Source organism: Colletotrichum chrysophilum (genome assembly GCF_026319265.1).
Source record: "Colletotrichum chrysophilum strain AFK26 chromosome Unknown scaffold_297, whole genome shotgun sequence".
Taxonomy (NCBI): domain Eukaryota; kingdom Fungi; phylum Ascomycota; class Sordariomycetes; order Glomerellales; family Glomerellaceae; genus Colletotrichum; species Colletotrichum chrysophilum.
The window spans coordinates 1-14,094 of record NW_026517584.1 but is presented as its reverse complement, the minus strand read 5'-3'; the positions used below and the strand labels follow the sequence as shown (position 1 = coordinate 14,094).

The following is a 14,094-nucleotide window of genomic DNA, read 5'->3' as shown; positions in this document are numbered from 1 at the left end:
CTTGTAACGGTCCAAGGTGATGTATTGCAACAAGCTATAGTGACTATTATGAGTATCTTTAAGAGAAAAGAAGGCCTGCCCTATAAGTCCGCTACGTTCTCATTGTCACGGCCACAGATCTTGAACATCAAAACGTTAATTGGCACTATGGGTAGAGACTATAAACTAGGGAAGAAGAAGAAAGAACAAGAATCGAAAGAAACTATGCTGCATACCTCCTGTCACTGATTAGACCGGATACTCGGAGGATCCTCGGATGATCCTCGGGCCGTAGGGCCTTGGCAGCCACCCGTCACAATAGCCGCTAAAAGACTGCATCTTTGAAGGCAAGATGAAGTTGTCAGATTGGTCGTAGTAACAAGCATGGGAGAGTTGTGTTGTTTGATTCTTCTGCTGCATGCGCTACGCGCGCGCCCCCTGAACGAATGAGGCTGGTGCGCCATGTCATGTGCGGACTATTCACTCCGATGTATCCTCTAACCGCCGAAGTATCCAAAGTAGCCTCTACACGACAGAAGTGGACCTACCGAAATCTTTCGGTCGCCAACTGACGACCGAAAGATGCCACCACAAGATGAAGTGGTCCTCTCCAGATCTTTCGGTCGTCAATTGGCGACCCAAAGACGAAGCGAACCCACCCAGACTTTTCTGTCGCCATTAAGCTACCAAAAGACTGCATCTTTCACGGCAAGATGGTTTTCAAAGACGCTTAGATCTTCGAGTCGCTACAATGCGCTAGAAGACTAGCTCTTGCCAAGCAAAATGCCCCTCAAAGGACAAATCGACGCTTGTCAGATCTTTCGCCAGCAGGAAGGGGAAAATAAATACTAAAACCATGCGGCAAACAATAATAAAAAGCATGCCTTATGCACCCATTTCAAGTATGTTGCAAGTACTCTGACGTTCACTAACCGTATCAGAGAGTTAAAATGAGGAAATTTTTCACATCAGTCGGAAACGTTTTTGTAGTGTCACAGGCTAGACCCGGTTTACCGGCCTTCGGCTTTACCCAGGCTCCGACCTTACACCAGTGTCCCACCGGTGCTCCACTAGATTGCAGCAATGCAGCACGGCAGTTCCCATAGTTCTTCCGTTCCGAGGGTCCCTGGTTACCCATGCGTCACCTGGTTACAAATGTCACTGTCTGTTGGGCCTTCAGGCGGGGTCGTCGGTCGGGTCATAACAGACAACTCGCGTTTGGTTTCGTTCACTTTGACTGTTCTATATCCAAGATTTACTCTTATTTTGACGAATATGTCGTATCCTGATACAACTGACATGACCCTATCCAACGGGCAGTCTGTCATGGTCTGCACGCCTCATCACCAAGTTGTCTGTGGGAAATGCTGTGTTGATTTCAGCTTCGATTTGAACGAAGGCGACTATATCTCGTCCGATGACGAAGGTATTTTCGGGTTTGACGGTGGTAACCCCACGCCCCGCGACGTCTCCTTCGCTCAAGTCGCCAGTAGCAAGTTTGGACGCCAGCTGTCTCCCGACCAGGCTGAGGGAGACACCACAGCAAACCCTCTCAAGCAGAATCATACCAGCAGGGGGATGTATGGTCTCCGTGACGAGCCTTCTGCGTGGAGTAAAGCCTCATGCCGAACGCAATTATCAGGCAGCTTTTTCCCTACAGCATACTGGCATCCAGAAATGAAGACAATGAAGCCGATTGCACTTTTCCCGCCTGGTAGCCACCGCTTCAAGAATTATTCAAATCCACACGAGATGCTAGTCTACGTCGATGGGGCATGTTCCTCAAATGGGACGCCAGACGCTATTGGAGGGTGTGGCTTTGTCTTTAAGTCCACCCAGGGAGGCTCAGTAGGATTCAGGCTTGAAGACCGGGGTGTTGATGGACAAGTCTACCGGGCGACCAGTAACCGCGCCGAACTTCGTGCGGCACTCGGCGCGTTGAAATTTCGAGCTTGGCATGGTGAGGGCTTCAGGAGCCTTGTCATCGCAACGGACTCAGTATATGTCGCCCAAGGGGCTACTGACTGGGCTCGCGGATGGATTGCGAACAATTGGAGGCCTAGGAGTGGTAAACCAGTCAAGAACCGCGACCTCTGGGAAGCGCTTCTACTCACACTTGAGAAACTTCATGAGGAAGGTCTCAGTGTGAGCTTCTGGAGAATACCGCGTGAGTGGAACAGCGCAGCTGATCAAGCTGCAAAGAAGGCAATTTCAACTAGCGGACCTAGAGAGAAATACGGCGATATTCTTGGTGTCATGGTTTAATTACGCTCTCTTAGCATATCCTTTACACCCCTCTTCCTCCCACGCAGACCAGCGATGCTGTGAGTGCAATCAAGGCAATTTTAACCCCCATACTTGCTGTTGATGAGATTTTTCTTGGTGTTTTTGATTAGTTGACCAACTTGCAAGTTATTCAATTATATCGCCATACAAAAAAACACGTGATCTATGATTACCTAATCGGGAGATATATGAAGCTATTCACGATGCACCTAGCAATCCGTTTACAATCTTCCTGCAACGTTGCAACTACGAGGTACCCACTGTTAGTAATTGTTAAGAATCTTGAGGGCTCCGGCCCACCACACTATCATTATTCATCATCAGCCCACGCAAGCTGAATCCTACGATCATGGCGGCCTCCCTAGATGTAGGGCCAACCATCACGGTTCACGGGGACGCCAGTACATGCCGTCGGTCAGGACGTGTCCGTAAACCGACCACAAAGGTTAGAGTGGTTGAGCAGGTTAACCACCAGGATAATGCTGAGCTTAAAGATGAGATCAATAAGCTCTCGAACCTCGTCCAGGACCTCCTACGACGAGACGCCGAGCGGGAACAATTCCTCAAAGACTGCCTGAAGAAGATTGAATCCTTAGAGAGACAGCTTCGGGAGGAAAGAACAGACCCAGTCCGGCAACAACATGGGCTTGCGAGGTCTATGTATGCTATTAACACAGGACCTAACGAGGCAGCCCTCAGCCCTCAAGGGCGTCCCCCACAGACAGCGCAGAACCAACCGCCGCTAGCCCGGTCCTATGCGACTGTGGCGAGCCGACCGTCGATGAGAACACAGGATAAACCAACACCAGCAAAAAAACCTACTAAACAAGCTGCAAACTGGGCGGCCTCTAAAGACCTACGCGTCTTCGCGCGTCTACCACCCGAAAGCCCGCTTCGCAACGAGAAAGCCTATGATATATACATCCTCGTTCGAGAAAAGCTAGGCATCCAAGTTCGAGAAGCCCTCAAGGGGATCGACCATGTCAAAACAGGATTAGCACTCCTACCCTCATCAGTGGATGGTGCAAAAGTCTTGCTTGATAACAGAGAGCAGATTGCTGCCCTTCTTCAGGCGCAGGCGGTCGAGCAGCGTGAAACCTGGGTCCGGGCTTACATTGCGAACGTCCCGTACACCAGGCACTGTCTGCTAAACAACACTACACTCGAAATCTCCGCTGAGGAGCTCCTTGAAGAGATCCAGGCCATGACGAAGCTCAAGCCTGAGAAAGCATACTTCTCCACGAAAGACGAAGTCGAAAAACTAGGCACAGTGACAGCCTGGTTTAAGCCTGAAGCCGCAAGGCAACTTCCAAGACGCCTACGTTTAATGGGAGCCAGCGTTTTTGTGAACCTGCAGCTCCCGAAAGAGAAGAGGTCCCCCTCATGCCACCGCTGCGGGGGTTTTCACAACGAACGGACGTGCACCAGAAGGAAGAGATGCCTTAAGTGTAGCTCTCCCTCCCACACGACCGACCAACACCAGGCACCCTGCGGTGGTATCGAGGGTCTCAACGGATGCGACTGCCCCTTTAAGTGCCCGTCGTGCAACGGCCCCCATGCCGCCTTTGATCCTACCTGCCCCACCAAACCTAAGGTAGTAAAAGGCGTAGTCCAGAGGAGAGATAAGGCACAGCTTCGGGCTATCCGAGCTGAGGGGGAGAGGTCATGGAGACTTGCGACCCAACGATCACACCAACAAGCGCGAGAACCCGAAGAAGCGATGGACTGCAGCCAGACGAATGAAACACAGCAGTAGAAGACAACCCCCAAGAGCCCTGCAAATCATGCAGGCAAATGTGGCCAGACGACCTTTTGCACACGAAACAGCTTGTGCTTATACCGCTCAGATCGACATACTCTTAATACAAGAGCCCTATGTCCGATCGGAAGAGAGGAGACTCACGAGATTCCATCCTGGCTTCGAGATCTTCACCCCGGTTGATAACTGGGCTAAAGACAGACCCAGGGTGCTCACTTACCTCCGCAAAGGGACTGGGCTGCGGGGAGTACAAATACGGCCCCTGCCCAGCCCATCCACAGACCTGCTCTTCCTACGACTTCTGTCAGGAGAACGGGAGGTCCTGTCAATTGTGAATGTGTATAACGCCCCTCGCGGATCCTTACATCCTGGCTATGCAGTGAGGGACCTAATAGCCTCCTGGCACCCTGATCCCTACGAACGAGTGCTAGTCGCAGGAGACTTCAACCTACATCATTGGACCTGGCAGCCCGAGGTCACGAGCTCCTTTGATGCAGAAACCTTAGTGGAATGGACGGACGCCACAGGCCTTGTCATGCTGTCGCCAGTAGGCGAGCCTACTCATAAAAATGGCAACACGCTAGACCTATGCTGGGCGTCCAGCAACCTCTATGGGGCATCCACTAGCATTGAAACGTCCCTGCACACAACTTCAGATCACGAGTCTCTGCTGACCAGGGTCCCTTTGACCCTAGCCAATATACCCAGCCCAACCGTGGGAAAGTTCCGGCTTGATACGATGGATGAGAAGGTGTTCCTCGACATGCTTAAGCGGAACATACAACCCATTCGCCATACCCTAAGCAACCCAAGGGGCCCAAAGGCACTCGATCTCCTAGCACAGCAGCTTACAGACTCCCTTATAGAAGCACTCACGGCATCTACAAGGCGCACACTGGGCAGAGGTCCTGGAAGGCCATACTGGAACGAAGAGTGTGCACGCAAACACCAAGCTTATACAACTAAAAGAGCAACTGTGATGAGACTACGCGCTTTGGGAGTAGACTGTCAATGGGAACGGGAGGAAGAAGACGCCCTTAAACAGGACTTCCTCTGTGAGTTACGCCGCTCTAAGGATACGTACTGGAGAGGAGTAGTAGTAGTAGTAGTAGTAGTAGTAGTAGGTAGCGGCGGCCCACGGCCCGCGTAGGGTCAGGTTAGGGTCAGGTCAGAGGGGGGGGGGGGGGGGGGGGGGGCGAGATATTTTGGGGGTCTATGCCGATGGTGTTTTGTTTTCCTGATTTTTGATTCTTTTATTTTGGTGTGTGTGTTTTGGTGGTTTGGGGCGGTGTTAAAAGCTGGCTGACTGGCTGGGGCTGGGGGAGGGAAGGAGGCAGGCAGGCAGGGAGGAAGGGAGTAATTCACATGGAGGGTGGTGATTGGATTATTATTGTTGTTGACTAACTATGTACTAGGCACGTATGGAAAAGCCAAAAGCCCTTGCGGGCTTTTGGTCCTCGGCCGAGAATCGAAACCAACGAAGCAGGGAAGCCCGCAAGGGCTTTTTGTTCTCGCACGAGAATCCAGTTCTCGGCTGGGAATGGAAAACCAATAAGCCCGCAAGGGCTTCTGGTCCTCGGCCGAGAATCCAGTTCTCGAGTGAGAACGGAAAACCAGAATGGAGAACGATAAGCCCGCAAGGGCTTCTGGCTCTCGGCTGAGAGTGGAAACCCATAAACCCGCAAGGGGTTCTGGTTCTCGCCTGAGAATCCAAGTCTCGAGTGAGAACGGAAACCCAAGAAGCCCTTGCGGGCTTCTGGTTGCCGCCTGAGAATCCAGTTTCCGGATGAGAATGGAAAACCAGAATAGGAAGCCATAAGCCCGCAAGGGCTTCTGGTTCTTGTCTGAGAATCCAGTTTCCGGATGAGAATGGAAACCAAGAAGCCCACAAGGGCTTTCGGTTCTCGAGTGAGAATCCAGTTCTCGGATGAGAATCCAAAACCAATAAGCCCGCAAGGGCTTCTGGCTGTCGCCCGAGAATCCAGTTCTCGACTGAGAATGGAAAACCAAAAATAGACTGGTTCCCAGATCAGATCAGAATTACGAATAAAACACGTACAGGATCAAATCTCATGATGCCTCAGGCACCAAGACACGTGTCGACTCTGACCATGCATACGCGGTCCAAGAGATTAACAGATGACCCAAGGGAGAACGCGACGCGTCGAAGCTCGATAAATACTAACAATAGAAAGCCACTCTCGGAATGGCACACGATAAAAACAAAAGAATACACGTAAATGCAGCAATGTAGAATGTCGCGTTTTGCAAATCGAATCTGCATCTCCTGGATGGCATTGCATGTGCTGCTGTTGGTCTGATTTTGCTGGTCATGATGGTGGTGTTGTTCTGGTTAAGTGGTTGGTGCAGGCCAGCAACGCGGAGATGGTGGGGGAAGTGCCCAAAATCTGCTTACATCATTTCGTGATGAGGTAATCGTCAAGGGTCTCATGGCGCCCGACAGTGACGCCAAAATTGGTAGACGTAAAGGTTATTTCCATTTACTTTACAACGTGATGGATCTAGCATAAAAAGGTTGGTATACATCGCTTTTCCCTTACCATAACTATCGATTGATCTTATTTGTTTTGAATTTGGTGACGTGTGTGGAATACCGTGAATATTTACTCATCATTTTCCCGTCTTCTCTGTTATAAAATAGCAAAACCAAATACTCATCAATCGGTCTTGGACATTGATCCCAACAGGAAGGGACTATCACAACAAAATATATACTAATAATAATTATATTAATAAACAGAAGTAATATTGTATATAATATCGCGTGTCTATAAGTAGAATTATCAGTAAAAATACAATATCAATCTCAGAATCAACTACATACTATGATAACACGGGCTCAACACTTCACGGATTTGGAACCAAAAAACAAATAGACGTAGTAGAATACTGTATTAGCATCTAAACCAAATATATGAGTCAAATACCAACACTCGAAGTAATACCCACGACGCCTTTCCATCATGTACACAGTGTATCACTACTAATCATGACAGCAAATGGTAACCAGCTCAGGAACCCAGATAAAGAGAGACCACCCAAAGGGTATCAGAAAACTGCATGCAAACCTGTACTCAAGTCACATCTCGTCGAATCTACGCATGGCAGCTCAGCCTCTGCTACTATACTGATCAGTCTTCGTCGGAGGCCGTCATAGAGAGCATGCTCGATCTGCCAAAATCCTGTGAGCTGCAGCCAGTCATGGCCACGGCCAGGCGGACCCTCAACACCCAGCCAATCAAGCGACTACACCCACCTGCATATGCCCGGGTGCCCATCCCCCGTCGCTTAAAGTCTCAACCTCACCATGCATGGTCACTAACCTGGAGATTTCTATTCTTATAGCCTTAATCTTTCCCACCCTTTTTATTTCCTTCCTATAACTAGAAAACCCATCCCTCATCACAGGTCAGCCCCATGGCTACGACATCTAGAAACGCCAAAGGCGCCGCCAATGCGTCGATATCCAAAAAGCGAAAGCGCCAATCGAGCGACACCGGCACGAAAAGACCGGCCCCCGGCAGCCCGGCACCAGCGCGTTCGCACCAGGACACCGGTCATTTCAAAGAGGGCGAGTCGGTCAGGGAATGCGCCAAGCCTTACCTTCTAGCAGTGGCGGAGATGCCGCTGGACGCCTTCGACACGACCTGGAGCATTGGTCGGAATCGTGGGCTCGACCTGGGGCACGTCCGCGAACTGAAGGAGACGTTTAGGAAGGTCGGCATCGAGCGGCGCGCACCCGAGAACCGACTTATCGGCCTCTGCAGTGCCGAGCAGGTACGGCGCATGCGGGAGCGGAGCGACAGTCAGGGCGTCTATGCCCACTCCGACTGGACCGAGACCAACGCTGGCATGAAGGTGGAGTTGATGGCGGGCCAGCACCGTATACAGGCTTTCCGGGAGTATGTCAAGGACACGGGATCACCAGAAGGAGCAGTGCTATGGTGGACATGCGAACTTTACGACAAAGGTATGAACCATCAATGGCGGCGCCACCAGGCAGACCGAACGACCAACTAACGAGCGACAGATCGGCTGCCGCATGACCTCAACGTGAAGTTGCGCGTCAATCGCAGAGACCCGAGCCTGCCCGACAACCACGGGCAGATCTGGACGCAGCTTGTGTTGGTTGCTCCCAAGGGGGCAGGCGATCGCCTGGAGGACCGCGTGGGCGTCGACATCAAACTCGTCGAGGCACTCCGCCTCGGTGGGGAGAAGAATTTCCCGACACGCCGGCTTGTGACGCTCTGGAACCACACCAGGTGGCGGGACATGGTAACACGCTGGTGCAGTACAAGGCTGGGGCTCGAGACCTTCAACATCTCGGTGTTTGAATGGATGTCCAGCCTGCGTATGGATGACTATTGGTTCGGAAAACTGGACGCCGTCCTTCAAACACTCCAGGCGCTGCCACTAGACGACACCAACGCACTCGGGCACCGAGACTGGCAGCTTATAGCAACAGGCCTTCACGGGGCGGGCCGCACCGCCCAGGAGGTCGAGTCTGTATTTTACGTGACGGACGGGAGCCAGCGTGTCCGGGTCGAGGGTTTACTCCCGGCACTGGACGACGACCAGTATGGCGAGGTGTGCCGGGCCATCGCCTCGAACACGTACAAACCGGCCTTTCCGGATCTCAAAAGGCTGATCCGGAGCAGCAGGGTGGAGGCGTACGTCATGGCGCGCGTCCTACAGCACGTTGTCGCGTGGATCGACCTGGAGAGCGCTCTCGCCATCGACCAGGTAAACCCCAAGGCCAAGAACAAGCCGCTAATCAGGGATAACCTGGCCGCCGCCCTCAAGAGCCTGGCCCGATCAAGGGGTGCGGGGGACTACCCGGACGACACCAGCTTGCGCCTGCAGCAACGCGTCCTAAACTTCGCCCGGGACAGCCTGGCCGACTTCCGGGCGGCGGACGTACAAGCGCTCCTCGACGACGAAGTCTCCCTCGTCAAAACAACTGCGTATGGCACCCGCTTCGCGTACGCCCCGTGGGCTCAGCTGCTTCGGCTCACACGGAGGATAACCGACTCGGGCAGGTGCCAAGCCGTACTGCGTCCTGGATGGCAAACCGACCATCCAAAGTATCAGGGGGGATCTCATAAACCACCCTCGCCACTCGTAAAGGCGTTCTGCGTCAATGTTTTCAAGACTGTGGACCGACCCGAGCTGCACACTCCCAATGCGATGCTTGCCGTCCAACGCAAGATTGAGGAGACGATTGCCGCCCACACGGCCGAGATCTTGGCTGGGGGGAATGGTGGTGCTGGGTCGCAGCCGACGGAGCCGGGGGGGCTTCCCTGTCCTGACGACGCAAGTATCGGCTCTAGCCCCGAACCGTCGTCCGGCCATGTCTCAGATGCGTCCCTGCCAGCAAGTAACAGGATTCGGGGGCAACAGCAGCGGCAAGCGTCGACACCCAGCCAAGCATCGTCGGACCACAGCGGCATCGAGCGACCGGGAGACGGTGAGGACCCAGTCCAATCCGCCACCAAGAAGGGAGTTTCAGGGCGCGATCAACAGGCGCAAGGCGTGCAGGCGAGCGGGTCGGACCTGCTGCCGCCATCTGCAGACCAAGACCGGATCGGTGATGAGGTGTTTGTTCCCAGATGGCGGCGGGAAGTAAAAAGTGCGGGGAAGAAGGGGTCCAGACCAAGAATTAATTAGAAATCAATGCAATCACCAGGTCTTTCCAAACCTCATTGAATCTCAGTTGCATCCAACCAATCCATGATTGGCGAGGCTTTATCTCTCAGGCCCACTTGGGCGTTTGGCGCAATGCACAAGCATGGGACTTATACAACAACAAAAAGAAAGCAAACTACAACTCTCTAATTGTGCAGCCTGGAAGGCGTCACACCGTGTATGGCAGGACTGTGATGACCTGAAATCCAAAAAGAAAATCCCAAGAATAGTGGCGTGTTGAACCGTCATGTTACCACCCAACATTAGCCCTTGCGGGCTTCTTGAGTGTTTACAGTGGTGGGAGAAAGAAAAAAGAAAGATGCAGGCATGCAAAACGTGATTGGATTGGACTGTCAACCCCATTACTGTCCTTGGCCAAACCCCAAGCTGCATGTTTGCTTGCCAGAGGGAAGCTTTGGGTGTGTGGGAGAAGTCATCATTATCAAAGTATGCATTGTAAATACAGACCATGCACCATCATCACCTGGGGTGAATTTAGAGAACTTCTAACAATCAATTCTCTCCGATTATACCAACCGAACAAGCATCACAATGGCCGATGATAACTTGACTGACGACGGCTTGGACTCTGGAGTCTTTTCCGGAGAGGATGAGGATGAGTACTTACATGGCGGACCTGCTTATCACGACGGCAACACCGAAGGTGAGGAAGAGCCACCCACGAAGCGGTGGAAAGTCGACCATTCTTCCGGCCATCACAAGTTCAGAGGTCCGTAGCATCAATCCTCTCAGTGCACGATACTAACACTCGAGGTCTTTGCAGTCCCCCAGTTTGTCCAAAGGGTGCTCGGAAGTGGCTTTGAGCCGTCCGACGCACTCGACATGCTACAGCAAAAACACACAATCGACTTTGGTTCCAAGAACGCGGGTTCGGCGCAGGCCAAGCCTACCGACGGCTTCTTCCCCGAGTTCTTCCTCGACTTCCTCAGCATCGTGGGCAAACCCGGCCGCCCAATCTCGAGCGACGACGGTCCCATCTTTGATAACGTTACCATATCCTTCCAGAGGTGGGCGAAACCATACGGGGCAAAACACGTCAGCGGGATACCCTTCGACATCACCGGCCGGACCTTCAGGATCGCACAGGCAGCGACGCGTGAGGTATGGTTCATCGTCATGCATCCGATGTCTGGCGAGGTGACCGAGCTCCCTCGCTCGGCGGCCGACCGTCGACGCAGGCGAGAACAGGCCGGAGAGAACAGCGGGTTGCCTAAGCCCCTGGCCCAAAAACTGGCCACCTACATCACGCGCGTATTCCGATCGGCGGAGCTGCTCGGCGAGGGCGTCGAGGACAGTTGGTACCCGGGAGGCCCGCACAGCCAGCGGATCACCACCACCAAATGGACCATATTCCAGAAACAGTTCATGGACGGCTGGGCCGCCTGGGCCGGTACCCACGACCCAGGCTCCTTCTGGTGCAGCCACGAGCCGGCTTTCCATGCCTACGACTACGGCGCCAATATTCAGATCGAGGTCAGCGATTGGCTCTTCCACCTGCCTCGCGAGAGGCCGTACACCCACGACGATGAAGAAGAGGACGAGGATGAAGAAGACGAGGATCAGGCGATTGTGGACATTGCACGGCGACAGGCGGCGGGGGTATTCGTCGAGGACAACGGCCGGGCCGCCGTCGAGGAGAACGCCGCCAACTACAACCGGATACTCCAGGAGAGTGCAGGTCTGCAAAAGCTCGTCCAGGAGCTAAATGACCGCTTCAGGCTGGACAACATCGCGGTAGTCTCCTATGCCCTCGCTGTATGCATCAACAGTGACTCGGACGGAAAACCCAGATGCTTGCTGGTTGACCGTAACATGATGGCGAGAGAGTACCCGAGTCCCCGTGACTTCACATTTTACCCTCAGGCGTTCAACCCCGTCTATGGTAACGTCTCGTCCAGCCGGCCTCCCGAGTTCCTCGCCCCGCTATTCGCCACCATGAAGGGCAACATGAGCGACCGCAACGAGGGCGCTGACGTCTTGTCGTTCGGTTACTTCCAAGGCTACTCTAACATCAAGCGGAGTGTACGCCACAGCCCGCAGGATCTCCTCGCGACGAAGGGGTACGCCACAGCAGCTCTGACGGTGCCGGCATCCGACGCGTGCTCCATGTCGGCGACAAGGGACAAGCGCGAGCGGCTCTTGCGCCTCATCCGCGGCCAGGGTACGCCCTTTAGTCCCGACGCGTCGACGCCGTTCGCTCGCTCGCGCGTGCAGATGCAGTACGCCATTGACACCAGCGAGGTCGCCTACCGGCTCGAACAGGTCGTGTCCCTTGACCTGGGCCGCATGGTTGGCGCCGAGCGAAAGTTCGAGACCGTGATCCACACCATCTTCCAGATCATCCGCTTCTTCCTCGTCGAGGTTGAGTCGTACGTCCACATCTTCCGCTCAATGCCGACCGACGTCTTCCCGAAGATCATGTGCGCGTACTCGCGCATCTTCGAGCTGGCGCTCGGCGAGATGGAGCGCCGCTTCACCCACGGCGGCGAGCGAGGTCTCGACCTCCCTCACTCCGAGGCCGTCGCGGTGATGGACCGCCTCGGGGGGTACATATTTACGGGGCACGATCGCCACCTGCCCAAAACGGTGTTGCGGCCGCTTGGCACGATCGACAGCCTCCGCAACGGGGCGTGGCCATACATCGACCCGGCGTTGCTGGACATGCGGTCGTCGGGCGGCGCAGTGATCCACATCGGCAAATGGCCCCGGACCAAGAAGGGCGGGAGGCCCGTGCTGCTCCATGTGGGCGAGCTCAGGTTCCACTACGGAGAACGGATCTCGGCCAACCGCGAAAGCGATCTCTGGTTCGCGCAGCTCGGCGAGACCGCGTTCAGCAGCGTGATGGCCGTGACGGGGTTTGTCGACGAACTGGTGCGCGATCTCTGGGTGCCGCAGACCAAGTCGTTCATCACACAGCAACTGAGGCGCCGACTGCACGAAGGGGGCGAGACGGACGGGAGGCCGATCACGTCAGACGTCATCAGGCAGTGCCAGACTGCCATTGAAGCCTGGCAGGACGCGAAGGACGCCTTCACCAACGTAGCGCTGGTGCGGCTCACCAAGGGCCTTGAAGCTGGCGGATCCCGTGTGGCCATAACGGAATCCACCACGCGCACGCGACACGACTTTGCCGTCGAGCTTATCCGGGCAATCGCCACGAATAAGGGTAAGGATGCATTCTCATCAAAGAACGCGTCGTGGCCCCTCAAGTTGCACCTGGCCATCGCCAGCGGACACAAAGCAGACGGCGGCATCGGGCGTTCCGAGTGGGCGAGCGTGCTCACGGCCTGCCTCCTTACCGAGCGGATCGAGTGGTTACCCGGATCGATCCGTGGTCGTCTGACATCCCGCAACATCATTCACCTGTCGGGTGCGACAGCGGTGCTGCCAAAAATGTCCGGCCCACCGGGATCGCTCCGGCGAGCCGCCCAAGAGGCGGAACTTGCGTACGAGGAGGCGGCCAGGCGACGGGCGCACCAAGCCGCCAACAAGCTGAATATCGATTTCGGATGCGACTTCCCCATCATAAGCATACCCGACCTGCTCCAGTCCGGTCTCGATCAGGCCAAGTCGGTCTTCACCCGAGCGGACGGAGATCGTAAAGTGCTCGACCATTACCAGCTTGTTATGAACTGTCTGGCCGAGAACATTGACGACCCGCTCTGCCAGCTGATGCTGATGCTCACACTAACAGTATGCTCCTCGTCGGCAACGCCGCAGGTCGATGTCGGGGCGAAAGCATTCAGCGTTTCGCCCAAACGCAAGGACCCGGGGCAGTTGGCGCTCGCAATGGTGACGCGAATGATGTGGTTTCTGTATCGCCAATCCTTCCCGTGGGATAAAGGCTCCGGCTCCACGGCGCACGATGTGGCCGAGATGACCAAAAAGATTGGTATGTAGCGTGTTCTCCAAGTCACCGCCAGTGCTAAGCAGTGCCCAGAACACAAGGGATGCAATAACCGAGTCCTGTGTCAACTGGGTTGGATTGTTAAAACAAAGGGCAACCGAACCACCCCACGGAACACGGAAGTCGAGTTACAGTCGCATCAGGTGCTCCTGGATTTACACAAGCAGCTCGTACGGTCGCGGAAGACGCCGCAGGATTTCATTGCCATAGTATTCAATAGCCGTGATAGTTTATGGGTGGAGCGATGTCGGAGTATCATTAAAAGTGATAGTTTATAATAAAAGAGAAAAGTCTGCCTAACATCACGTCCACGATGAACTTGAGTAGAGTTCATTGAAACGGCCAGCCAAATTAAAGTGGGCCCGCGAAGGCACGGGGTAGGGTTCATTGAAAATAGGGTAGTAGAGTTCATTGTGATTTTCAGCCCCAAAATAAA

At 54.2% G+C, this 14,094-nt stretch overlaps 2 protein-coding genes across 2 annotated transcripts; both read left to right on the top strand.

Moving 5' to 3' along the window:
* Positions 1–7,462: 7,462 nt before the first annotated feature.
* COL26b_014122 (uncharacterized protein) lies at positions 7,463–9,712 on the top strand (the record flags this gene model as incomplete). Its single annotated transcript, XM_053186700.1, has 2 exons — positions 7,463–8,015; positions 8,076–9,712. 2 exons carry the CDS (start codon positions 7,463–7,465, stop codon positions 9,710–9,712), a joined length of 2,190 nt encoding a protein of 729 aa, XP_053029350.1.
* A 570-nt stretch (positions 9,713–10,282) lies between these two features.
* Positions 10,283–13,651, top strand: COL26b_014121 (uncharacterized protein; the record flags this gene model as incomplete). Its single annotated transcript, XM_053186699.1, has 2 exons — positions 10,283–10,460; positions 10,515–13,651. The coding sequence occupies 2 exons, from the start codon at positions 10,283–10,285 to the stop codon at positions 13,649–13,651; spliced, it is 3,315 nt and encodes a 1,104-aa protein (XP_053029349.1).
* Positions 13,652–14,094: the final 443 nt, after the last annotated feature.